This window comes from Schistocerca cancellata, chromosome 5 (genome assembly GCF_023864275.1).
Source record: "Schistocerca cancellata isolate TAMUIC-IGC-003103 chromosome 5, iqSchCanc2.1, whole genome shotgun sequence".
Classification (NCBI taxonomy): Eukaryota; Metazoa; Arthropoda; class Insecta; order Orthoptera; family Acrididae; genus Schistocerca; species Schistocerca cancellata.
The window spans coordinates 643,929,213-643,956,020 of NC_064630.1; the positions used below are offsets into that span (position 1 = coordinate 643,929,213).

General features: G+C 44.5%; 1 protein-coding gene across 1 annotated transcript in view; it reads right to left on the reverse strand.

Moving 5' to 3' along the window:
- LOC126187807 (peptidoglycan recognition protein 1-like) overlaps positions 1–26,808 on the reverse strand; it is a 127,440-nt gene that overhangs the window by 89,479 nt on the left and 11,153 nt on the right. The window contains exons 2-3 of the mRNA XM_049929092.1: positions 19,647–19,757; positions 7,452–7,669 (exon numbers count right to left, since the gene is read on the reverse strand). Of these exons, the coding sequence (XP_049785049.1) occupies positions 7,452–7,669; positions 19,647–19,757 (329 nt within the window). The remainder of the gene's footprint in view (positions 1–7,451; positions 7,670–19,646; positions 19,758–26,808) is intronic.

Genomic DNA, 26,808 nt, shown 5'->3' on the forward strand with positions numbered 1-26,808 from the left:
TTTCCCTAAGTACCAAGTCTCAATTATTTTACTTTATCTTCAGTAAAAGCATGTGTATATACCAACCACATCTGGCCATACGGGAATTTACAGTGGCTAGACCCATTCAGCTCTGCAGTAGGAGACTCTCAGAACAGTTGACTCCAAGAATATCCTGACGCCGCCATCGTCCAATAAATATTTATGAAATCCTGTAGAGCTGTTGATAATGACTAGTCTGTCGAAACCGCAATAGCCGTTAAATAATTGAAGTATTTCACAGAAATAAGCTTTAGTGTTCAAAGTAATGTGCTCACTGACGCTCTCTGGAAATAAAATGGAAAATGTGAACAATATCCCGCACTCTTATTTGAGGAACTGGAATGCTGACGTATCACTGCACATAGAAAACTTCCCTGATTCTGACTCATCCTACACAAATTAATAATTAAACGATCAGTATCGTGTCGTACCTACCTATGAAGTGGCGTAGTCAATGTTTTCGACGGACATTGCAATTCCGAAAAGCTAGAGGAAGAGCTCACTAACCCCCTCCTCGAATACTGCAACTTGCTCTTCAGGTAAAGCAGCGCATATACAGGGTTATTAGAAATGATTGAAGCGATTTCACAGCTCTACAATAACTTTATTATTTGAGATATTTTCACAATGCTTTGCACACACATACAAAAACTCAAAAAGTTTTTTTAGGCATTCACAAATGTTCGATATGTGCCCCTTTAGTGATTCGGCAGACATCAAGCCGATAATCAAGTTCCTCCCACACTCGGCGCACCATGTCCCCACCAATGAGTTCGAAAGCATCGTTGGTGCGAGCTCGCAGTTCTGGCACGTTTCTTGGTAAAGGAGGTTTAAACACTGAATTTTTCACATAACCCCACAGAAAGAAATCGCATGGGGTTAAGTCGGGAGAGCGTGGAGACCATGACATGAATTGCTGATCATGATCTCCACCACGACCGATCCATCGGTTTTCCAATCTCCTGTTTAAGAAATGCCGAACATCATGATGGAAGTGCGGTGGGGCACCATCCTGTTGAAAGATGAAGTCGGCGCTGTCGGTCTCCAGTTGTGGCATGAGCCAATTTTCCGCGGGTTACGCGTAAAACTTGCCCGCACGCGTTCAACCGTTTCTTCGGTCACTGCAGGCCGACCCGTTGATTTCCCCTTACAGAGGCATCCAGAAGCTTTAAACTGTGCATACCATCGCCGAATGGAGTTAGCAGTTGGTGGATCTTTGTTGAACTTGGTCCTGAAGTGTCGTTGCACTGTTATGACTGACTGATGTGAGTGCATTTCAAGCACGACATACGCTTTCTCGGCTCCTGTCGCCATTTTGTCTCACTGCGCTCTCGAGCGCTCTGGCGGCAGAAACCTGAAGTGCGGCTTCAGCCGAACAAAACTTTATGAGTTTTTCTACGTATCTGTAGTGTGTCGTGACCATATGTCAATGAATGGAGCTACAGTGAATTTATGAAATGGCTTCAATGATTTGTAATAGCCCTGTATATATACAGACTGGAAAAATTACGAGTAATATTGTCCCGGAAAATATTTATAAAGGGTACCTCACACGCTCAATATGCAGATCGAAGAGTTTAAAAATACTGACGTTCGCTCAGCGTATTGTTCGGAATAAGGGTGATGATGCACAATTAACGACAGTTCCTGTCGCTCCGAGAGAAATTCAGTTCGCTCCCAATAACTTTGTTTTCTCCAAACAAATTTCCTCAAAGAACTGAAAAAAGTAAATGACAAAAATCATGGAGAATGCTAGAGGATGTATATTAAGGCGCCATGCGGTACCTTGAGAAATAAAAATTCCAGAATGGTCAGGAAACGCCAGATACCTTGTTGTCCACCGTAACAGAGGAAATTGATGATAGTGGTGTCATGGCAGTAAGTAGAAACGTTTATTTTACTTGTAGCAGTGTTGAGACATGTCAGATAAGGTCAGGTCAGCTGTCTTGTGAACGTAAGCGTCTATTTTTTTCTTCTTGTAACAGTTGTCTCATGCGGACATAAGGTCATATGATTTTCAATCAGTAGTAAGTAAATAACTGTTTTATTACGTCTGCAACATTTATGACAGTAGAGAAATATACACAAAATAGGACATGTACAAGAAAACTTACACAGTTCATTTGTTTAATTCATTATTAGTTGTTGCTGTGATTTACGAACCTAGGCCGCAGTGAACGTGCCTCTCGTCCACTGAAAAGTTTACTGGAAGATTTTCAGAATGGTTTCACTCATTCCGTATAATTTCTGTTTGTGTTTGGAGAGGCAAGCAGCTCAGACGCAATCCACGCATACAGTTTCACATGGTGGAGCACAGACATATTCGCTGCGAAGGCACAATGGTAACTGACTCGTCCCGGGCATAGAGTCTGCGCAATATTATTGTCAGACTTCCGCGCAGTATACCGGTATTGACACTATTACTACGCACGTAGCACTGAGCACGTGAGAGCCCCCTAAGACTGGCGCGGAACTAAGCTGACCGTTGTTAATGAACAAAACTGCCTGTCGCAGAAAACGCTGGAAACGGTAATTTCGATGCACCAGTCAGGTGTTGCCATATGTCTCCACATGTGCATGTCCCGCATGCTCTGTTCCGAGTACTTCACTATGTCTTTATGTCCGAGTGAATGAGAGGAGCAGATCCATTTAGCGACTAGTGTTCACTGTCGAGATTTATGTGCAGTACTGTTAGTACAGGAGTTTAGGAGGCAAACTTTTTTAGCAAAACCTCCAGCAAGGTCTGCAATACAGAATTTAGTGGGAAAATGACGCGAAACGGGCTCTGCAGCGTAATACTACGGAAAAAGAGTTTGGAAAGCAGAGTTGCTTGAATGAACAAAGTCCGACAAAATCTCAACACCATGCAAGTGGGACCTGAGACCTAGTCGTGTCGAAACTTTGCCAAGAACGACCTGCAGCTGTATCCTTAGAAATTTACTGTAGTGCGCGAGTTAAAGCGTCCAGAAAAACTTTCGCTTGTTGGTGTTTTCTCAGTGAGGTGTAATCAGGATTTTTGGATCCTCATATTTTCATTTCTTCAGATGAGGGATGGTTCAGTCTGCCAGGATGTGCGAGCTAACAACCAAGTGCCATTAGGCTTAGGAAAATCACCATCAGAACGCGGATCTCAAGATTGCTATTTGGAGCGCAATGTCTAGTGTCCGCATCGTACCTCGATTCTTTCAACAAATTGTTAATGCTAACCAGTAAGTCCATATATTGTTTAATCCATATGTGGACCAACTCACAGAAGATGATGAGGTCCCATACTCCGAGGAGCGTAGTGGACGATACGGGAGACCCGCACCGCTGTATTTGGGGAGGTCCTAGTGCAGGTGGTTTGCCATTGCCTTCCTCCAATAGTAATGTGGATGAATGATGATGATGAAGACGACACAACACCCAGTCATCTCCAGGCAGCAAAAATACCTGACCCCGCCGGGAATCGAGAACGCTACCGCAAGACCACGAGCTACAGACAAAAAGCATGAAGAACTGCATTTATATTTTCGTACGGAGCAACACCTCACACCACCTTAACAAGCTCGTAACTTGTGCTGGGGGTGTGTGGTGAGTTGAAGGCAGTTAGAAGCGGCGGTGAAATCTCCTGGCCGCCTCAATCGCTTGATGTCTTTCCATGTGAGTTTTACCTGTGGAGCAGATAGAATGGTCAGGTCTACTTAAATAATCTTCACACACTAGAAGAGCTGCTGCAGAAGATCGAAAACGCCATTGCTGCCTTCCCTCTAGCAAAGATGCTACGTGTGTCTCTCACTGATAAATCGAGCACATCGCTGGACTGACGTCAACGATAGTCATTTCCAGCATTTTCTGTGATGTTCATTAACAAAGGTCAGTCCCGTGTCGTTATTACTGAAAATATTTTTTTCGGGCCAGTTTTATTTTGTACACCCTGTATGATGCTGGAGAGTGCTCTGCGCGTTAGAGAACGATAAATAACTACAAGAGTTTTCATTGTCGTTATAACTCGTTCTATAGACTGACTAACAGTTTCATTTTGGTGAATAACGTGAGAAGAGTACGTTTGGTTGCATAGTGTCGGTTATGGCGATGTCTCAAAAACTGACAAGAAAAACAAAGATATAGAATTATTCACTGCAAACAAAACTGAGCAACGGTGGGATGAACAGACTATTATTTGAAAGTTTAAATTTTAACTTTTACTTAAATAATATATCTTGTGAATAAAAGTGCTTGCAATCGAAGCTTGTTATTGTAATATACTAAGACAAGCCGGCCGGAGTGGCCGAGTGGCTTTAGGCGCTACAGTCCGGAACCGCGCGACCGCTACGGTCGCAAGTTCGAATCCTGCCTCGGGCATGGATGTGTGTGATGTCCTTAGGTTAGTTAGGTTGAAGTAGTTCTAAATTCTAGGGGACTGATGACTTCAGCAGTTAAGTCCCATAGTGCTCAGAGCCATTTGAGCCACTAAGACAAAAAAAAGAGAGAAAAGAAAAGCGATGCACCGCGAAGGATTTATCCGAATGTGACAGAAATCGGTACATATGATGTACATGTACTGATGAACAACTGATTACAATTTAAGAAAAATTGGATGATTCATTCAAGAGGTACAGCTTCACAAAACTGAACACGCCAATACTACGTTGGTCAACCTCTGGCCCTTATGTAAGCAGTTATTTGCCTCGGCATGGATTCATAGAGTTGTTGGATGTCTTCCTGAGAGATATCGGGCCAAATTCTGTCCAGTTAGCGGTTTAGATCTTCAAATTCCCGAGATGCATGGACGGCCCTACCCATAATGTTCCAAGCGTTCTCGGTTGGGGAGCGATCAGGCGACCGTGCTGGCCAAGGTCGGGTTTGTCAAGCACGAAGGGAAGCAGTAGAAACTCTCGCCGTGTGCGGGCGGGCATTATCTTGCTGATATGTAAGCCCAGGATGGCTCGCTACGGAGGGCAACAGGACAGGACGTAGAATATCGTCGACGTACTGCTGTGCTGTAAGGGTGTCGCGGATGACAACCAAAGAGGTCCTGCTATGAAAACAAATGGCACGTAGACCATCACTTCTGGTTGTCGGGGTGGATAGTGGGCGACAGGTTGGTACCACTCAGCTGTCCGGAGCGTTTCCAGACACGTATTCGGCCTGGAATCTCATTGAATGGAGTAGAATTGTCTTCAGTGATGAGTCCCGCATCGAACTGAGTCCCGAAGATTAGCACAGACGTGTCTGGAGATGCCTTGGACAGCGTTGGGATACCAACTTAACTGTCACCCATCATACGGCCAGACAACCAGGAGCGATGGTCTTTTCATAGCATAACCCCTTTGGTCGTCATCAGCGGCATCCTTACAGCACAGCAGTACGTCGACGATATTCTACGACCTGTTTTATTGCCCTTCATTACAAGCCATCTTGGGCTTACATTTCAGCAAGGTAACACTCGCCTGTGCACGGCAAGAGCGCGTTTGGAGCATTATGGACAGGGTCCTCAAACCATCCTGACAATTTGGCGATCTATCGCGGCAACTGGACAGAATTTGGCACGAAATTCTTCGGGTGAATATACAACAACGCTGTTAATCAGTCCCAAGGGGAATAACTGCTTGCGTAAGGGCCAGAGGTGGACCAAACCGTTATTGACCTGTTTATTTTGTGAAGTTCTTTCTCTTGAATACATCACCCAATTTTTCTGAAATTGTAATCATTTGTTTGTCTAGAAATATACATCAGATCTGTAGGTTTCCATCTCTTTCGGATAATTCCCTCGTGGAGTGTCGCTTATTTGTCTTTTTCCTTTCTTCCGTTTTTAGTCTTAGAGTGTACTTTGTTTTCTTCAGACACTTTTTCGGCATCCTTGTGGAAAACAGGGTACTTGAGATAGTAATTTATCTTTTTCTGTTTTGTAAGAAATATGTAATAGTACTCATTAGTTTAATACTGATACACTATGTGATCAAAAGTACCCGGACACCCCCAAAAACATACGTTTTTCAAATTGGGTGCACTGTGCTGCCACCTACTGCCAGGTGCTCCATATCAGCGACCTCAGTAGTCATTAGACATCGTAACAGAGCAGAATGGGGCGCTCCGAGGAACTCACGGGCTTCGAGCATGGTCAGCTTGTGTCATACGTCTGTACGCGATATTTCCACACTCCTAAACATCCCTAGGTCCACTGTTTACGATGTGATAGTGAAGTGGAAACGTGTAGGGACACGTACACCACAAAAGTGTACAGGCCGACCTCGTCTGTGGACTGACAGAGACCGCCGACACTTGAAGAGGGTCGTAATTTGTAATAACTGCATCAGGATCCATTGCAAGTACTATGACAGTTAGGCGGGAGGTGAGAAAACTTGGTTTCCTAGCGGCTGCTCATAAGCCACACATCACGCCACTAAATACCAAACGACGCCTCGCTTGGTATAAGGAGCGTAAACGTTGGACGATTGAACAGTGGAAAAACGTTATGTGGAGTGAGGAATCACGGCACACAATGTGTCGATCCGAAGGCAGATTGTGGGTATGACGAATGCCCTGTGAACGTCATCTGCGAGAGTGTGTAGTGGCAAAAGTAAAATTCGGAGGCCGTGGTGTTACGGTGTGGTCGCGTTTCTCATGGATGGGGCTTGCACCCCTTGTAGTTTTGCGTGGCACTGTCACAGCACAGGCCTACATTGATGTCTTTGCCGCGTAGGATTAGCCGAGCGGTCTAAGGCGCTGCAGTCATGGACTGTGCAGCTGGCCCCGGCGGAGGTTCGAGTCCTCCCTCGGGCATGGGTGTGTGTGTGTTTGTCCTTAGGATAATTTAGGTTAAGTAGTATGTAAGCTTAGGGACTGATGACCTTAGCAGTTAAGTCCCATAAGATTTCACACACATTTGAACATTTATTTATGTTTTAAGCACCTTCTTACTTCTCACTGTTGAAGAGCAATTCGGGGATGGCGATTGCTACTTTCAACACGATCGAGCACCTGTTAATAATGCACGGCCTGTGGCGGAGTGGTTACTCGACACTAACATCCCTGTAATGGATTGCCCCTCACAGAGTCCTGACTTGAATCCTACAGAAGACTTTTGGGATGCTTTGGAACGCCGACTTCGTGCCAGGCCCCACCGACCGACATCGATACCTCTCCTCAGTGCAGCACTCCGTGAAGAATGGCCTGCCATTCCCCAAGACACCTCCCAGCACCTGATTGAATGTTTGCCTGCGAGAGTGGAAGCTGTCATCAAGGATTCCAGCATTACCGATGGAGAGCGCCGCGAACTTGTAAGTCATTTTCAGCCAAGTGTCCGGATCCTTTTGATCACATAGTGTACGAGTGTAGCAGTATGGCTTATTAATGTGGAGCGGGTAAAAGTCGCGGGCCTGGTGTGACCCGGTGTCGTGTTATTGATGCAGGGAGCTTGAAAACTGGCAGAAACTAAGCAAACACACCTGTATGGCTTGCAGCACGGGTGTACAATCGGAGAGACCGAAGCAGCGCCCGCCCGCCGTGTGCTTCACCACCACGTACGGCGTCGGGTGCGCCAGCTGCAGTCCCTGTCGCTGCGGCCGCAGGCTCCAGGACGAGTGCGGCACGATGTGCCTCTCCGAGCTGTACTTGGTCCGTGACACGTCCTCCGAGACCTCCACCGCGTCGTCGGGCTCGCAAACTGCACATGGCAACAGAGCGACATTATTTTCCACACACAGCTACCACACCAAAATAGAACCCGATCTCAGCAGTAGCAAAGCAGGCGGTAACTAGGAGCAACCACTCGCTTGCCTTGAAATATACAAGGTGTACCAGGACCAACAGCCAGTTTTCAGGGATGTGACAGAAACGATCATTTGAAGCCAAAAGTTTCATATGGATATATGCACTGTTCCGAACGGCTTCCGAGACAGAACACATTTAATGTACCGGGTGATAAAAAAGTCAGTATAAATTTGAAAACTGAATAAATCACGGAATAATGTAGATAGAGAGGTACAAATTGACACAGATGCTTGGAATGACATGGGGTTTTATTAGAACAAAAAAAAAGTTCAAAAAACGTCCGAGAGATGGCGCTTTATCTGATCAGAATAGCAATAATTAGCATAACAAAGTAAGACAAAGCAAAGATGATGTTCTTTGCAGGAAATGCTCAATATGTCCACCATCATTCCTCAACAATAGCTGTAGTTGAGGAATAATGTTGTTAGCAGCACTTAAAGCATGTCCGGAGTTATGGTGAGGCATTCGCGTCAGATGTTGTCTTTCGGCATCCCTAGAGATGTCTGTCGGTCGATCACGATAAACTTGCGACTTCAGTTAACCCCAAAGCCAATGATCGCACGGACTGAGGTCTGGGGACCTGGGAGGCCAAGCATGAGGAAAGTGGCGGCTGAGCACACGAGCATCACCAAACGACGCGCGCGAGAGATCTTTCACGCGTCTAGCAATATGGGGTGGAACGCCATCCTGCATAAACATCGTACGTTCCAGCAGGTGATCAGCCAGGCTGGGGATGATGCGATTCTGTAACATATCGGCGTACCTCTCACCCGTCACAGTAGCAGTTACAAAACCAGACTCACGCATTTCCTCGAAGAAAAAAGGCCCGATAACGGTAGATGTGGTAAATTCAATCCATACCGTGACTTTCACGTCGTGCAACGGAGTTTCCACGACAGTTCTAGGATTTTCGGTAGCCCAAATTCTGCAGTTGTGGGCGTTGACAGACCCTCCGAGCGTGAAATGGGCTTCGTCGGTCCACAACACGTTACTCAACCAATCGTCATTTTCCGCCATCTTTTCAAACGCCCTCACCGCACTTGCCCTCCGCTTCACTAAATCGCCACGTAGCAGTACATGATGCCGACGGATTTTGTACAGATAGCATCGGAGGGTATGCCTCAGTACCAACCAAACAGTAGTGTATGGAATGCCGGTGCGACGTGCGACTGCACGAGCGCTGACTTACCCGTGCATAGACGAACACGCTACAGTCTCCATTTCTTCCTGAACTGTCTCAGCAGCATTACGCCTTGTGCTCGGTCGGCCACTACGGGGTCTATCGTCTAAACAACCCGTGGCTTCGAACTTCGAAATCATTCTCGCCACAGCTGCATTTGACAATGGATCTTTACCCGTTCGAATCCCCTTCCTATGGCGATAGCATCGTAACGTTGAACTAGCACATTGCCCATTCTGATAATACAGCTTCACTAAAAGCGCCTTTTCAGGTACAGTCAACATGCTGCGACTGCTGGCGCATCTGATTCTCTCTCTCATTACAGCTCCTTTTATATACGATTGTCATGCGCAGTCACTGACGTTTTTGCTGTCCAGCGCCATCTGTCGGACATTTTGTGAACTTTTTTTGTTCTCTTAAAACCCCATGTCATTCCAAGCATGTGTGTCAATTTTTACCTCTCTATCTACATTATTTCGTGGCTTATTAAGTTTTCAAATTTATACTTACTTCTTGATCACCCGGTACATTGTTGTTTATTTTTTGTATCATTCTATACACTGCCAGGTTTACAGATGCAGACATGTACAACAGTTAGTAAACAGCACAACATGCCTTTTACAAAGCATCAATTGAAGAATATTGTTAAGACATTGACCTCTAAGCATTATCGAACGCGTCACGTTGCAGCTCTTGTACGGTCCACAATAAATATTCAAATATCCCACCGTCAGCTTCAATGCATTTGTCCACTCTTGGGAGAGCCGGATGTGTAGCTTGTCTGAGCGCTTCCACTCGTACCCTAATGAGGGCAGCAGCGTCCGTGATGCGACCAAGCAGTTCATCTCGCGTATTCACCTTCCGTTTGTACACACGAGATGAACCAACCCCATACACAAAAGTCTAACGGCATAAGGTCTGGCGAGCTGGGTGACTATAACGACCAATCCAGCGATCAGGATAAGTGTGCTTGAGGTTTCCCTCACACGTCTGGTAAAATGTGGAGGGTCTTCGTTATGCTGGAAGTACAGTGCAACGCACGTCCTCAACGTGGTCAGCCTGCCGCTGTGACCGAGCGGTTCTAGACGCTTCAGTCTGGAACCGCGCTGCTGCTACGGTCGCAGATTCAAATCCTGCCTCGGACATGGGTGTGTGTGATGTCCTTTAGGTTAGTTACGTTTAAGTAGTTCTAAGTTCTAGGGGACTGAAGACCTGAGATGTTAAGTCCCATAGAGCTTAGAGCCATTTGAACCAAAGTAGTCAACAAACAAATTTTCCACAAAATGCAAGTAATTCTGCCCAGTCGTTCGCTCGTCTGAAATGAATGGACCTATGAAAATCTTACAGATCATGCACCACATAAAAAAATAACGTAACAATGGGATTATTGTCTTTCGATCATGGGTAAAATTCTTATTTCTCATTCGGTGACATTACTCGATTAACACGCAGCAAACAAAACTGTCATCTTTCGGCCTAATCTTGACCTGGGTTACGCTACTATCACCACAGACATATTCGCCTCGCAAACTAATGACCACTCTGTTCCCTACCAAACAAATAAACTACACTAGACAGTCGTCGTCTCTGAGCATAACCACGAATTAATTATTATCCATATACTAGATATCTAGTGATTAATATCAGTCCTGCAAACTGCTTTAGTGCAAGATTTTAATCCGGATGTATCTGGCTGGCATCTATTGTGAGGACAATTTAATAGACAGCTTGTGAAAGTATGCGGAGTTGTGAATGGCGAACGAACGAATTACCGAAAAGTGGCAAACCATAGCGACGGTTTCTTACCAGCACCTTTTGAACATCCAGCTACTCAGGCGATGTGCCGCTAACAAGCCTGTGTGTCGCTCACTGAACGCTCTCTCTCTCTCTCTCTCTCTCTCTCTCTCTCTCTCTCTCTCTCTCTCTCACACACACACACACACACACACACACACACGATACGCATTCCTCCAATCCTCCAATAGCAACGGAAGCCACTAGTTGTGGTGCTTGTACGCTACATGTGCGTGGAATTCAGATTCATAAACTCCCGAAAATCGTTTGGTACGGTGCACCACTGCAGCCTGTTAACGAAAGTTCGAACTTATGGAGTACGCTTCCAGAGAGGTGAGTGGCTCGAAGACTTCTTAAGTAATAGAACCCAGAATACTGTACTCGACGGCGAGAGCTCATAAGACACTTGGGTCACGTCAGGAGTGCCCCAGTGAAGTGTGACAGGACCGCTGTAATCCTCTACGTACACAAATAAACTGACGGACAGGGTGAACAACAGTCTGTGGCTGTTTGTTGACAATGCTGAAGTCTGATTGTAGGAGGATACAAAATGACTTCGACAATATTTCCAGTTGGTGTGATTAACGTCAGTCAGCTCTAAATGCAGATGAGTTGGAAAAAAAATCCCATAATGCTGGAATACAGTATTAGTAACGTGCTGCTTGACACAGTTCCGTCGGTTAAATATCTAGGCGAAAAGCTGCAAAGCGATGTGAAATGGAACGAGCATGTAACGATTGCAGTAGGAAAGGTAAATGGTTTATTGGGAGAGTTTTGGAAAAGTGTGGCTCATCTGTAAAGGAGATCGCGTATACAACAGTAGCGCGATCCATTCTTTAGTACTGCTCCAGTGTTTGGGATACACTTCACGTCGGATTAAAGGAAGACATCGAAGAAATTCAGAGGTGGGTTGCCAGATTTGTTACCGGCAGGTTCTATCAACATGCAAGTGTTACGACGATGCTCTGGGAAGTCAAACGGGAATCCATGGAGGGGAGGCGAAGTTCTTTTTGGGGAACTCTATTGAAACTGAATGCAGAACGATACTACTGCTGCCAACACAAATTTCACGTAACGACAACAAAGATAACTGAAATTATGGCTCGTACGGAGGCTATCTTTGCGAGAGGAACAGGAAACGAAATGACCAGTAGTGGTACAGAGTACCCTCCGCCACGCACCATACTTTGGCTTGCGCAGTACTTATGTAGACGTAGATGGAAATGTTTTCTTATGAGAGGACGGCCCACTCTCTGACTCGGTATTTACGCTTTATTTCAGTCAATGGTGGACGCTGTGAAGCGCCCACTAAATTTTACGAGGGTGAGTCAAATAAAAACCTTAAATTTTTTGAAAATATTATTTATTGTGCAGAAATGGTACAAAGCTGTATCACTTTCCAACATGATCTACCCCACGCTCAACGCAAGTCTTCCAGCGCTTACAAAGTGCATAAATTCCTTTAGAAAAAAATTCTTTTGGTAGTCTGCACAACGACACATGCACCGCGTGGCGTACCTCTTCATCAGAACGGAACTTCTTTCCTTACATTGCGTCTTTGAGTGGTCCAAACATATGGAAATCACTTGGGGTAAGGTCTGGTGAGTATGGTGGATGAGGAGGACACTCTAAATGCAGGTCTGTGATTGTTGCAACTGTTGTATAGGCAGTGTGGAGCCTTGCATTGTCATGTTGCAAAAGGACAGTGGCTGACAGCAATCAACATCGCTTTGATTTGACTGCAGGCCGCAGACGATTTTTTTAGGAGGTCTGTGTATGATTCACTGGTGACAGTGGTCCCTTCAAGGCATGTAATGCTCCAAAATGACGCCTTTTTTGTCCCTAAAGAGAGTCAGCATCACCTTCCCTGCTGATGGTTCTGTTCGAAACTTCTTCGATTTTGCTGATTAGGAACGGCGCCATTCCTTGCTCGCTCTCTTCGTTTCCGGTTGGTGGAAGTGAACCCAGGTTTCGTTCCCAGTAACGATTCTTGCAAGGAAGCCATCATCACCTTCTCGTTCAAAGCGCCGAAAAAGTTCTTCACAAGCATCAATACGTTGTTCTCTCATTTCAGGAGTCAGCTGCCGTGGCACCCACCTTGCAGACACTATGTGAAACTGGAGCACATCATGCATAATGTGGTGTGCTGACCCATGACTAATCTGTAAACATGCTGCAGTGTCATTCAGTGTCACTCCGCGGTTTTCCTTCACTATGGCTTCAACTGCTGCATGTTCTGTGGAGTCACAACTCGTTATGCCTGACCTGGACGAGGAGCATCTTCCAAAGAAGTCACACCATTTGCAAACTTCCTACTCCATTCGTAGACTTGTTGCTGTGACAAACATGCATCACCGTACTGAACCTTCATTCGTTGATGAATTTCAATGGGTTTCACACCTTCACTACACAAAAACCGAATAACAGAAGGCTGTTCTTCATTGGTGCAAGTCGCTAGTGGGGCGGCCATCTTTATACTGATACTGTGACGGGATGTATTCATCTACAGAATGCTTCCACCTACAGGCCATTCTGCACGCTGTTTGTAGCATGCTTACCAACGTACAGGATAACGCCGCGAAATTTCGATTTGTTATTACAAATTTAAGGTTTTTCATTTGACTCACTCTCCTACTTTTATTACGTGCTATATAAACATGAGGGCAAAGAAATAATAACTGAGAAAGTCAATAAATAAATTAATAATTTAAAAAATATGGCATTGTCGTTGGTGGGGAGGCTTGTGTGCCTCAGCGATACAGAGAGCCGTATCGTAGGTGCAGCCACACGAACGCGAACCAACTGAGCAACATCTAGCAGTAGTTTTGGAGAATAGACTGAGAGTTTACTTCACAAAAAACACCGCCAGAAAAACTGCACAAGCGAATTACCTCAGAACACAACAGTAGCAGTTTTTTTACCAGTTATGCCAAAGGCATCCATTCTCGAAAACATTAATAAATGTCGACGCCCTACCTATTATACGAGGAACACAACAATAAAAATCTTTCAACGACGAAAACAAGAAATTCCAGCAGAACATCAGGAAGGAAACAAAAAACTGGCGCACCAGGCCGAGTAAGCACTACGTCCGAACAACGCCGAATGTTTCTATCTCCGGATGTAGCCTACACGCAATACGGGGATCAACAGATCTCGCAGTTCTCAAGACTGTTGACGGTTACCTATGTCGGACGTACAGAGAAGTATGCCAACGCTTAGGACTACTGGAAAACAACAACCACTGGTTGAAGCCTCACTCTGCTGAACAACACGAAACCGGTCGAATCCAAAACAGCTGTGTGGCTCCTTCAAAGAAAGTACGAGTGATGACATACCGTAACAAATCCGGCAAACTTATCCTGAACTGACCATCGAATTCAACGACGACATCTCCAATGAAATAGTCATTCGTCTATTAAGATAAATGTTTAGCAACAAACAACGAGACCTTAGTTCAAATTGGGATGCAAGCACAGCGAAAAAACGCTATCAGTGTGCTAAACTTTGAAACCAAAAAGGAAAAGGCTACAACTTCAACGAACTACTTCAATGCATTGCTCACAACAAACCACTCCTCAATAACAATCAAAAGAAAATTCACCCCGTTATCGTGAACCTGATCGACAAAAACACTGGCGGAATTATTTACTTGGAGGCACGAGGCGGCACCGGGAAAACGTTTTTAATAAATCTACTGCTGGTGGGAACAAGTGCTAAACAACAGGTCGCACTTGCACTGGCATCATCCGGACTTGCAGCCACACTTGTGGAAGGGGGGACGAACTGCCCATTCTGCCCTACAAATACCGTTGAATGTAGCCGAAGAACAATTCCCGGCATGTAAAATCTCAAGAGCACCTGGACGAGGTGAACTTCTAAGGCAAGCTAAAATTATCTACTGGGACGAATGCGCAATGTCACATAAAAAATCACCCGAAGCCATGGACACAACGTTACAAGACTTACTAGAAAACTGAATTGATAGGAGGAACTCTACTCATACTTTCAAGGAGATTTTCGACAAACACTTCCCGTTACCCCCAAAGTGAAGCCGGCCGGGGTGGCCGCGCGGTTCTAGGCGCTACAGTCTGGAACCGCGCGACCGCTACGGTCGCAGGTTCGAATCCTGCCTCGGGCCTGGATGTGTGTGATGTCCTTAGGTTAGTTAGATGTAAGTAGTTCTAAGTTCTAGGGGACTGATGACCTCAGAAGTTAAGTCCCATAGTGTTCAGAGCCATTTGAACCAATTTTGAACCCAAAGTCAAGCACCAGCAGACGAGAGTTGTTTCTCCAACTCATCTACATTTAGAGCTAACTGACGTTAATCACACCAATTGGAAATTTTGTCGAAGTCATTTTGTAAAAATGCTTTAAAAATCACATCTCCGGCCCCACATACAAATACCGCGACTAAAAAAAAAAAAAAAAAAATGAAAGTTCGGCTATCGAAAGGCGAAACAACACTACTGACCAGACGACGGGCCTTATTAAACTCAACAGCGATTTCTGCAACATAGACACTACTGAAAACGAACTCATCGACCAAATTTTTCCAAACGTTGTTCACAACTGGCTATCTGAAAGGGCAATTCTGGCAACTAAAATAATACTGTTGACGATATCAACTTTAATATTCAAAACAAAATTCCCGGTGAAGAGAAAATATATAAATCGGTCGACACGATGGTAAACTTTGAGGAAAGTGTGAACTTCCCTACAGAATTTCTAAACTCTTTGCAAGTACTAGAAATGACATTACAGTGCCTTCGACTTACAATTGGATCTCCGAGCACATACTACTCAGAAATCTCAACTCACCAAAACTATGTAATGGAACAAGGGTGATCGTCAAACAGCTATCGAATAACATCATCGAAGCCAAACTTATAACTGGAAAGTACAAAGGAGACATGCTCTTTATCTCCAGAATACAACTGATCTCTTCTGAACTGCCACTCCAATTTAAAAGATTGCAATATGAGATCAGGGTAACCTACAGTTTTACAATTAACAAAGCGCAAGGGCAAATTTTAAAATATTGTGGCAATCAATCTCAAAGACTTCTGTTTCTTTACGGTCAACTATACGTAGGTTGCTCTCGAATAGGATATTCGAAAAAATTGTACATATATCCCATAGATAACAAAATGAAAAATGTTGTTTGTAAAAAAGTATTGTACATAGTTAGAACATGTTTTCATTAAAAAGTTTTTACCTCTTATACTTTAGCAAGTATGGTAAAATGCTTAGAATATGTTTTCAATTTTAAAAAAAATTTCCTCTAATAGTTTCTAGTTAATTCCTTTATTCCAACTACTATACAATCTCATATCAACTCCCTGAGTGAAGCAGCTGGGTATTAATCGTACAATAAAGAGTCTTTCTGTCATATATTTGGCAATACTTCACATTTGTTTCTGTTGAGAGTCAATTGTCATTCCCTGCACTGATAGAGATGTTACAGTTCCTATCTAGTTACGAAATGAATCATGATTCTAATCGGATTATATAGTACAGTTTTATATTTCGGAAATATCTGGGCTCACATACTTAACTTACAATACCATTTTGTCCTTCATTTTTATCTGTTGAACTCCCTGTGTGTTACACGTTTCAAGTTTATATTAAAGAACGCGATTAAAGAAAACATACACCCAGGAGGTATGTGGTAGAAACACCATTAGGGGAACCGTGTCGGACGTGGACTGTCTTATTCTGTTTCAAGCGAAGAACAGGTAGCAATTATTGAACTACATGAAATTAAAGCGTCAAAACGATATGCGTTAGGACACTCAAACTGTACGGTTCAAACGGCTCTGAGCACTATGGGACTTAACTTCTGAGATCATCAGTCCCCTAGAACTTAGAACTACTTAAACGTAACTAAGGACATCACACACATCCATGCCCGAAGCAGGATTCGAACCTGTGACCGCAGCGGTCGCGCGGTTCCAGATTGTAGCGCCTAGAACCGCTTGGCCACCCCGGCCGGCGCAAACTGTACGGTTGATCGAGGGGCATAATGGGACTTAGTATGGTTTGGTTTAGCGAGGGAGCCAATTTTCATTTGGATGTGTTCGTCAATAAGCAAAATTGGCACATTTGGAGGACTGAGAATCCGCATTTCGCGATAGAGAAGTCTCTTCAGCCTCAACGGCTGACTGTCTGGTATGCAATGTCCAGACAGGGAACAATTGGTCCGAAAGAACTTCCCCCCTTCTAACAGCCGTGTACCGCAAGTCTCTAGAGGAACGGAAGGTTCCAAATGATTGGAAAAGAGCATAGGTAGCCCCAGTCTTCAAGAAGGGTCGTCGAGCAGATGCGCAAAACTATAGACCTATATCTCTGACGTCGATCTGTTGTAGAATTTTAGAACATGTTTTTTGCTCGAGTATCATGTCGTTTTTGGAAACCCAGAATGTACTATGTAGGAATCAACATGGATTCCGGAAACAGCGATCGTGTGAGACCCAACTCGCTTTATTTGTTCATGAGACCCAGAAAATATTAGATACAGGCTCCCAGGTAGATGCTATTTTCCTTGACTTCCGGAAGGCGTTCGATACAGTTCCGCACTGTCGCCTGATAAACATAGTAAGAGCCTACGGAATATCAGACCAGCTGTGTGGCTGGATTGAAGAGTTTTTAGCAAACAGAGCACAGCATGTTGTTATCAATGGAGAGACGTCTACAGACGTTAAAGTAACCTCTGGCGTGCCACAGGGGAGTGTTATGGGACCATTGCTTTTCACAATATATATAAATGACTTAGCAGACAGTGTCGGAAGTTCCATGCGGCTTTTCGCGGATGATGCTGTAATATACAGAGAAGTTGCAGCATTAGAAAATTGTAGCGAAATGCAGGAAGATCTGCAGGATCTGCAGCGGATAGGCATTTGGTGCAGGGAGTGGCAACTGACCCTTAACATAGACAAATGTAATGTACTGTGAATACATAGAAAGAAGGATCCTTTATTGTATGATTATATGATAGCAGAACAAACACTGGTAGCAGTTACTTCTGTAAAATATCTGGGAGTATGCGTGCGGAACGATTTGAAGTGGAATGATCATATAAAATTAATTGTTGGTAAGGCGGGTACCAGGTTGAGATTCATTGGGAGAGTCCTTAGAAAATGTAGTCCATCAACAAAGGAGGTGGCTTACAAAACACTCGTTCGACCTATACTTGAGTATTGCGCATCAGTGTGGGATCCGTACCAGATCGGGTTGACGGAGGAGATAGAGAAGATCCAAAGAAGAGCGGCGCGTTTCGTCACAGGGTTATTTGGTAACCGTGATAGCGTTACGGAGATGTTTAACAAACTCAAGTGGCAGACTCTGCAAGAGAGGCGCTCTGCATCGCTGTGCAGCTTGCTCGCCAGGTTTCGAGAGGGTGCGTTTCTGGATGAATATATTGCTTCCCCCAACTTATACCTCCCGAGGAGATCACGAACGTAAAATTAGAGAGATTAGAGCGTGCACGGAGGCTTTCAGATAGTCGTTCTTCCCGCGAACCATACGCGACTGGAACAGGAAAGGGAGGTAATGACAGTGGCACGTAAAGTGCCCTCCGCCACACACCGTTGGGTGGCTTGCGGAGTATAAATGTAGATGTAGATGTATTCCTTCATAGCATGGTAACTACCGAACGCTACGTGAAGGTTTTGGAAGATGATTTCATCGCCATTATCAAAAGTGACGTTGATTTCGACAATATGTGGTTCATGCAAAACGGAGCTCGACCCCATCGAAACCAGAGAGTCTGAGGATCGCCTTCTACCTCTGGGGTATTCAGAGGCCACTGGCGTGGGCCTCGATTGGCCGCCATATTCTCCTGATCTGAACACATGCGACTCCATTTTGTGGGGCTATATTAAAGACATGGTGTACAGTAATAACGGCAAAACCACTGCTGAGCTGAAAACAGCCATTCAGGAGGTCATCGACAGCATCGATTTTCCGACACTTCAGCACGTCGTGCAGAATTCCGCTATTCGTCTGCGCCACATCATCGCCAATGACGGCAGGCATATCAAACTTATCGTAACCAAAAGCCGAATATCATTAGTGACATGAAACTTCCTGGCAGATTAAAACTGTGTGCCACACCGAGACTCGAACTCGGGAAGCTGTGAGGAGTGGGCGTAGTCGTACTTGGGTAGCTCAGATGGTAGAGCACTTGCCCACGAAAGGCAAAGGTCCCGAATTCGAGTCTCGGTCCGGCACACAGTTTGAATCTGCCAAGAAGTTTCATATCAGTGCACACTCTGCTGCATAGCGAATATTTCGTTCTGGATCTTTACTGACGTTTATATGTTGAATAAAGTTTGTGCGCGCCGTAGTTTGTAGGTAATTTACGGTTGTTTTTCATGTAGTTCAGTAATTGTCACCCTGTATATGGCATGGAAATGGAAATGAGCGTTTGGAGTCATTGGCCGGGAGGTTCCTTTGCGGGGCGGGTCCGGCCGCCTTGGTGCAGGTCCTATTACATATGACGCCACATTAGGCGACCTGGGCGCCGGATGGGGATGAAATGATGATGAAGACAACACAACACCCAGTCCCTGAGCGGAGAAAATCTCCGACCCAGCCGGGAATCGAGCCCCGGCCCATAGGACGCCAATCCGTCACGCTGACCACTCAGCTATCGGGGCGGACTGTATGTGACATGAATTAAATGCACTGAAATGAAATGTATCGATCTTTGGGTATGGCATCAATGAAGATACAGTGATGTGCAATGTTAGCATTCACTCTGGCAAAGGCAATCAGCTGTAGTTCAAGTATCACACACCGTTGGTCCCAAAGAGGAACATTACGTCATTAGTGCAGAGTGAACTAAAAACTCGAAGTATTTTAACTTACCATTCTGTCTGCCTTAGGAACTTACTTGAAGAGAAGTCTGCGAAGTACAACACTCCTGCCAGGATGGCCAGGATGATGATGACGGAGGCAGCCAGCATCACCGCCGCCACCCACACAGGTCGTCGACGTCGAATTCCTGCATAAGATCATAAAAAAAGTGTCAGTTCTTTTCCATTAACTGCTATGGCATACTATTCTCTGTAGTAGCTGGTCCTAACGTATACGTATGTTTTCAGTATAAAAGGTGGCAATATCTCAGACCCATTGATGCTGATCCGGTGATCTATCTGCTGATATCTATTGTAGTCTATTTGCATTGCACACAATCGATAATAATAATTTTTAATTTTGCAAGTCTACACAACTGGCCATTAAAATTGCTACACCACGAAGATAACGTGCTACAGACGCGAAATTTAAGCGACAGGAAGAAGTTGCTGTGATATGCAAATGATTATCTTTTCAGAGCATTCACACAAGGTTGGCGCCGGTGGCGACACCTGCAACGTGCTGACATGAGGAAAGTTTCCAACCGATTTCTCATACACAAACAGCAGCTGACCGGCGTTGCCTCGTGAAACGTTGTTGTGGTGCCTCGTGGAAGGAGGAGAAATGCGTACCATCACGTTTCCGACTTTGATAAAGGTCAGAATGTAGACTATCGCGATTGCGGTTTATCGTATCGCGACACTGCTGCTGGCGTTGGTCGAGATCCAATGACTGTTAGCAGAATTTGGAATCGGTGGGTTCAGGAGGGTAATACGGAACGCCGTGCTGGATCCCAACGGCCTCGTATGACTGGCAGTCGAGATGACAGGCATCGTATCCGCATGGCTGTAACGGATCGTGCAGCCACGTCTCGATCCCTGAGTCAACAGATGGGAACGTTTGCAAGACAACAACCATCTGCACGAACAGTTCGACGACGTTTGCAGCAGCATCGACTATCAGCTCGGAGACCATCGCTGCGGTTACCCTTGACGCTGCATCACAGACAGGAGGGCCTGCGATGGTGTACTCATCGACGAACCTGGATGCACGAATGGGAAAAAGTCATTTTTTCGGATGAATCCAGGTTCTGTTTACAGCATCAGATCGTCGCATCCGTGTTTGACGACATCGCAGTGAACGCACATTGGAAGCGTGAATTTGTCATCGCCATACTGGCGTATCACCCGGCGTGATACTATTGGGTGCCATTGGTTACACGTCTCGGTCACTTCTTGTTCGCATTGACGGCACTTTGAACAGTGGACGTTACATTTCATATGTGTTACGACCCGTGGCTCTACCCTTCATTCGATCCCTACGAAACCCTACATTTCAGCAGGATAATGCACGACCGCATGTTGCAAGTCCTGTACGGGCCTTTTTAGATACAGAAAATTTTCGACTGCTGCCCTGGCCAGCAGATTCTCGAGATCTCTCACCAACTGAAAGCGTCTGGTCAATAGTGGCCAAGCAACTGGCACGTCACAATACGCCAGTCACTTCTCTTGATGAACTGTGGCGCCGGCCGAAGTGGCCGTGCGGTTAAAGGCGCTGCAGTCTGGAACCGCAAGACCGCTACGGTCGCAGGTTCGAATCCTGCCTCGGGCATGGATGTTTGTGATGTCCTTAGGTTAGTTAGGTTTAAGTAGTTCTAAGTTCTAGGGGACTGATGACCTCAGATGTTAAGTTCCATAGTGCTCAGAGCCATTTGAACCATTTTTTTTGAGAGACTCAAATATGAAAGAAATGACCAGTTCTGTTCGCAGGTCATCCCAAGCGGCCAGCAATATTTGAGTATCTGCAAGATGCCTTAAGGTTCTGGTTTTATTCATCCTATATCTCTTCGGCCTTTTTGCCCTGTCAGGTGGAGTTGTAGGGTAAGTTCACTGAAACCTATTTTCCAGAATTACTAACAGTTAATTTGGTCCTTTGAGGAACTCGGGCTCGATAAATCCGATACCGATGCTAAAGCTAAAGGCTTCTTAAATTTTCTGTGTTCTTTCGAATTTATTTTCGTCCGTGCGCTTCTTATTAAAATTTTAGAGCCCGTTGAAATTTTGAATGCTTTTCTGCACAATCCCTCTCTAAAGCTCAAAAAGTCCTGGACAATATTAATAATGTCCAAGGTATTGCGAAGTTCTCTTGAACTGATGAAAGTTTCTATAAAGTGTGGAGCTCTTGTTTGGAATTGAACAAAAATTTCGACGTCGAAGACCCGAAACCTCCAAAGGTCCGAAAGATCTCTCGAAAACTTGATGACTGCGCTTTACCCTATGCTTTTACCTACCCCCGTGATTATCACCGGAGAATTTATTTTGAGGTTTTAAATGTTGTGATTCAGTGTTTCGAGGATCGATTTTCTAAACCTGTTATGAAAATTAACATTGCACAGAAATATGATATTAGATGTGTGCAAATCTAAAAATTATTTCGTTGGAAGTACGGAAGACGAAGTGAGATTCTTTTTCTTAAACATGCACGTCGGCGTATTGATTCTAGAAGTGATGAAATTAATATAGTTCTCTTTAATCATACGAACTTCGAAATGTACAGCAGGACGTTCTCATTCCATCCTTAGCAGATTAAAAACTTACTGCGCAACACCATGACGCAAGAGAAACTGAACGACAACGCTATCATGCATGTCCACAAACAAGAAGCAAAAATCTTGAACCTCGTAACACTGTGGCGAACATTTTCATCTGACGATCCACTGTTCGTGGGAACACATTCTTTACGAGTGATAATTAGGAAATACACAAAGATTTGAGAAAATAAACAATTTATGTGGATTATTTCTTTGTATTAATTAACAAGTGTGGAAAAAAGAACCTAGTAAAAAAACTGTTTATCTTTATCCTGAACTTGATTTTCAGGAGGGTCAGATTTCAAAATTTGTCAACTGTGATTTAGAGCACCGACATAGATCGTCAAAAGCTAGCGCCCCTGTTTGCATCTTTGTTATTATTTTCCATAGTTGTGGAAACTCGGAACACAGTGAGATAAATTGTAATGAAATTAGTTTTCAGTAAACGTTTGTGTCTAAACATCGACGCAAACAACGTCCGCCATATTGCCAAATTTTCCATCAGTCAAAATGTCTGTCATACACGCTGTACCTTTGAGAAACACTCAAACAAAACCGTAGCCAAATATTTGGCAAACATACTAAAAACGTCAAATTTTTGGATCGTGTACGGTGGCTTTTGCGAGAAATCATGTCAGTGTTCGTAAACTTTAGTTAGTAAACTTGTATGTTTAGAGATGCAACACGGCAAGCAGTCATATGCGGGACGCCCAACTCTCGGGAAGCACACAGGGTCGATTTTGTGGGACTGTTCACAGAGCTTTACCACACTCTGTACGAAAATAACTCTGCACAGTTGTCGCAGACTTAGACTCTTCAAACCAAAACACACAGCGAGCCCTCTCAGTATCTGTAAAAGTGGCCCATCTTCCCTGCAACTGCCACTAGTGGTTGCGGTGGAGCGATTCTGTGATAGCGTACCGTATGTGTGAAAACGTGATCTGTTTCACTTCAAGATGACGCCACGACTAAGTTTGTGAGCCGTATGAATAAGTTTGTGCGGATTTTCAAAGCTGTAACGTCCTTTTTGATACACCCTACATTAGAATACAGTTTCCAGTGTATTCTCGTGCCGCTGGTTCTGTTGATTAGTGCCAAATATCATGCTTACTAATTTGCTGTCGATTTCATTTCTTTAGGAAGTTTCGTTACTGGCAGATCTAATAACCTGTTTCATAGCTAATTAGCAAATTCTGTTACGGTTAGTCTAGTACGTGGTTGAATGACAAAGAAGTGGAAGCACGCTTTCCTGCTGCTCTCGTAATTGTGGATGCAGCTCTGCTACGAATTTAGAGAAGCATGATCCAGCCAGTCGCCAACTGTTTAGAGATACGGGGAGGTATATTTGAGCTTCTGCTCTGTTCTGTGAAAAACATGCTGTCACTGATAGTGTATTTAAAACATTAAAACAGTCTACTCTTACTGAATGTAATACGAATATCTCACATCTTCACATTGATATGTTTTGTAGTTATTTCTAATCTACGACAGATAATTATTTTTACATTATTATTGTTATTCATAAATATTTCTGGCATGCCTGCAAGTAACTGCTACGTTCAACGTTAAGAAAAACGGTACTTGTAGGTCATCTATCGTTTAACTGAGCGGATTATATTTAGAGAAAATAAAAAAAATACACCTAGACCCATTATTGAACTCTCGAACTGTAGTATTCCAACAACACTCCACGCTCTGTACTAACCGAGCTGTACAGACAGTATTCAAGCAAAATGCTTGTACATGTGATTACAGTGATGCGACATTGTCTTCTCTGACGTTATTTTTCTCCCCTAATATGCACGGCATGAATTTTTGTTAGAGACGTTTTGTCCTGATAGTATGAAAGGATCACTCTGTGGCGTCCTCTTGCGCGAATTTCGGCTCGCCCTGTACATGTGTATATCTGTTTCCGCGCGTACACTTTTCTGGAAAGATGTTCTTTCTTTCCTGAATACTTGTTCTGCTAGTAACTTGCTACACAGACAGACGCTGTGACTCATCCTGAACCTTCATGTTATGAATGTCACCCACGTTTAAAGCCAAATGTAGGAAAACAAACGTCCGACCTTCATTTGCGTTAGGTGTCTTGCGTCACTGCCGAGTTTTCAGAAAAATATGTTGAAGCAACAACGTCATTCTGCAGAAACAATTGAAAAATTACCTCCCACGGACACAGCCTTATAGAAAATACTATCAGTGGCGGGCGGGAGGGTTTGAGTGTTCCAGCGAAGTCGAAGGCTACACCGACAGTAGCATACCCGCTGGCAGGGTCATCCAAGTCGGACAGGCCTCGACAGAGGAGCCAGACGAACTGTGTCTCACATAGGGCGGGAGGGACGGGTGGAGGTTCTCGCTAGAGGAGTAAACCTCAAGGGAAAATCCTGGTTCAGAAATGATTCAAATGGCTGTGAACACTATGGGACTTAACATCTGAGGTCATCAGTCCCCTAGAACTTGGAACTGCTTAAACCTAACTTACCTAAGGACATCACACACATCCATGCCCGAAGCATGATTGGAACGTGCGACAGTAGCGGTCGCGTGGTTCCAGACTGAAGCGCCTAGAACGGCTCGGCCACAGCGGCCGCCGGAAAATCCTGGTCTTCCAAGTTAGGGGTTGGATGTGTGGCTAGCAACCCCACCTCGGATACCACATATCGACCTCAGAAGAATAACTAGATTACATGATGGTGACACAGCAAAGAAAGGGGTTACTCAGGAGGAAAATGGATATCATGATAGCCACCTGGAATGTGAGGACATTTAGGAGGCCTGGTAAACTGCAAGAAATTAAAGAGGAAATGTATAAGTATACAGTGAAAACAGCTGACTTCTATCGAAAGGACATGGAATGATTGCAACAGCTAAACATACAGGGTGCTCCATTGATAGCGACTGGGCCAAATATCTCACGAAATAAGCGTCAAACGAAAATACTACAAACTTGTCTAGCTTGAAGGGGGAACCAGATGGCGTTATGGTTGGCCCGCTAGATGGCGCTGCCGTAAGTCAACGGGATATCAACTGCGTTTTTTTTAAATAGGAACCCCCATTTTTTATTACATATTCGTGTAGTACGTAAAGAAATATGAATGTTTTAGTTGGACCACTTTTTTCGCTTTGTGATAGATGGCGCTGTAATAGTCACAAACGTATAAGTGCGTGATATCACGTAACATTGCGCCAGTGCGGACGGTATTTGCTTCATGATACATTACCCGTGTTAAAATGAACCGTTTACCAATTGCGGAAAAGGTCGATATCGTGTTGATGTATGGCTATTGTGATCAAAATGCCCAACGGGCGTGTGCTATGTATGCTGCTCGGTATCCTGGACGACATCATCCAAGTGTCCGGACCGTTCGCCGGATAGTTACGTTATTTAGGGAAACAGGAAGTGTTCAGCCACATGTGAAACGTCAACCACGACCTGCAACAAATGATGATGCCCAAGTAGTAGGGGTTTTAGCTGCTGTCGCGGCTAATCCGCACATCAGTAGCAGACATATTGCGCGAGAATCGGGAATCTCAAAAACGTCGGTGTTGAGAATGCTACATCAACATCGATTGCACCCGTACCATATTTCTATGCACCAGGAATTGCATGGCGACGACTTTGACGTCGTGTGCAGTTCTGCCACTGGGCACAAGAGAAATTACGGGACGGTGACAGATTTTTTGCACGCGTTCTATTTAGCGACGAAGCGTCATTCACCAACAGCGGTAACGCAAACCGGCATAATATGCACTATTGGGCAACGGAAAATCCACAATGGCTGCGACAAGTGGAACATCAGCGACCTTGACGGGTTAATGTATCGTGCGGCATTATGGGAGGAAGGATAATTGGCCCCCATTTTATCGATGGCAATCTAAATGGTGCAATGTATGCTGATTTCCTACGTAATGTTCTATCGATGTTACTGCAAGATGTTTCATTCCATGACAGAATGGCGATGTACTTCCAACATGACGGATGTCCGGCACATAGCTCGCGTGCGGTCGAAGCGATATTGAATAGCGTATTTAATGACAGGGGGGATTGGTTGTCGAAGCACCATACCATGGCCCGCACGTTCACCGGATATGACGTCCCCGGATTTCTTTCTGTCGGGAAAGTTGAAGGATATTTGCTACCGTGATCCACCGATAACGCCTGACAACATGCGTCAGCGCGTTGTCAATGCGTGTGCGAACATTACGGAAGGCGAACTACTCGCTGTTGAGAGGAATGTCGATACACGTATTGCCAAATGCATTGAGGTTGCCGGAAATCATTTTGAGCAGTTATTGCATTAATGTGGTACTTACAGGTAATTACGCTGTAACAGCATACGTTCTCAGAAATGGTAAGTTCACAAAGGTATATGTATGACATTGGAACAACCGAAATAAAATGTTCAAATGTACTTACGTTCTGTATTTTAATTTGAAAACCTACCTGTTACCAACTGTTCGTCTAAAGTTGTGAGCCGTATGTTTGTGACTATTACAGCGCCATCTATCACAAAGCGAAAGAAGTGGTTCAACTAAAACATTCATATTTCTTTACTTACTACACGAATATGTAATAAAAAAATGGGGGTTGCTATTTTAAAAAACGCAG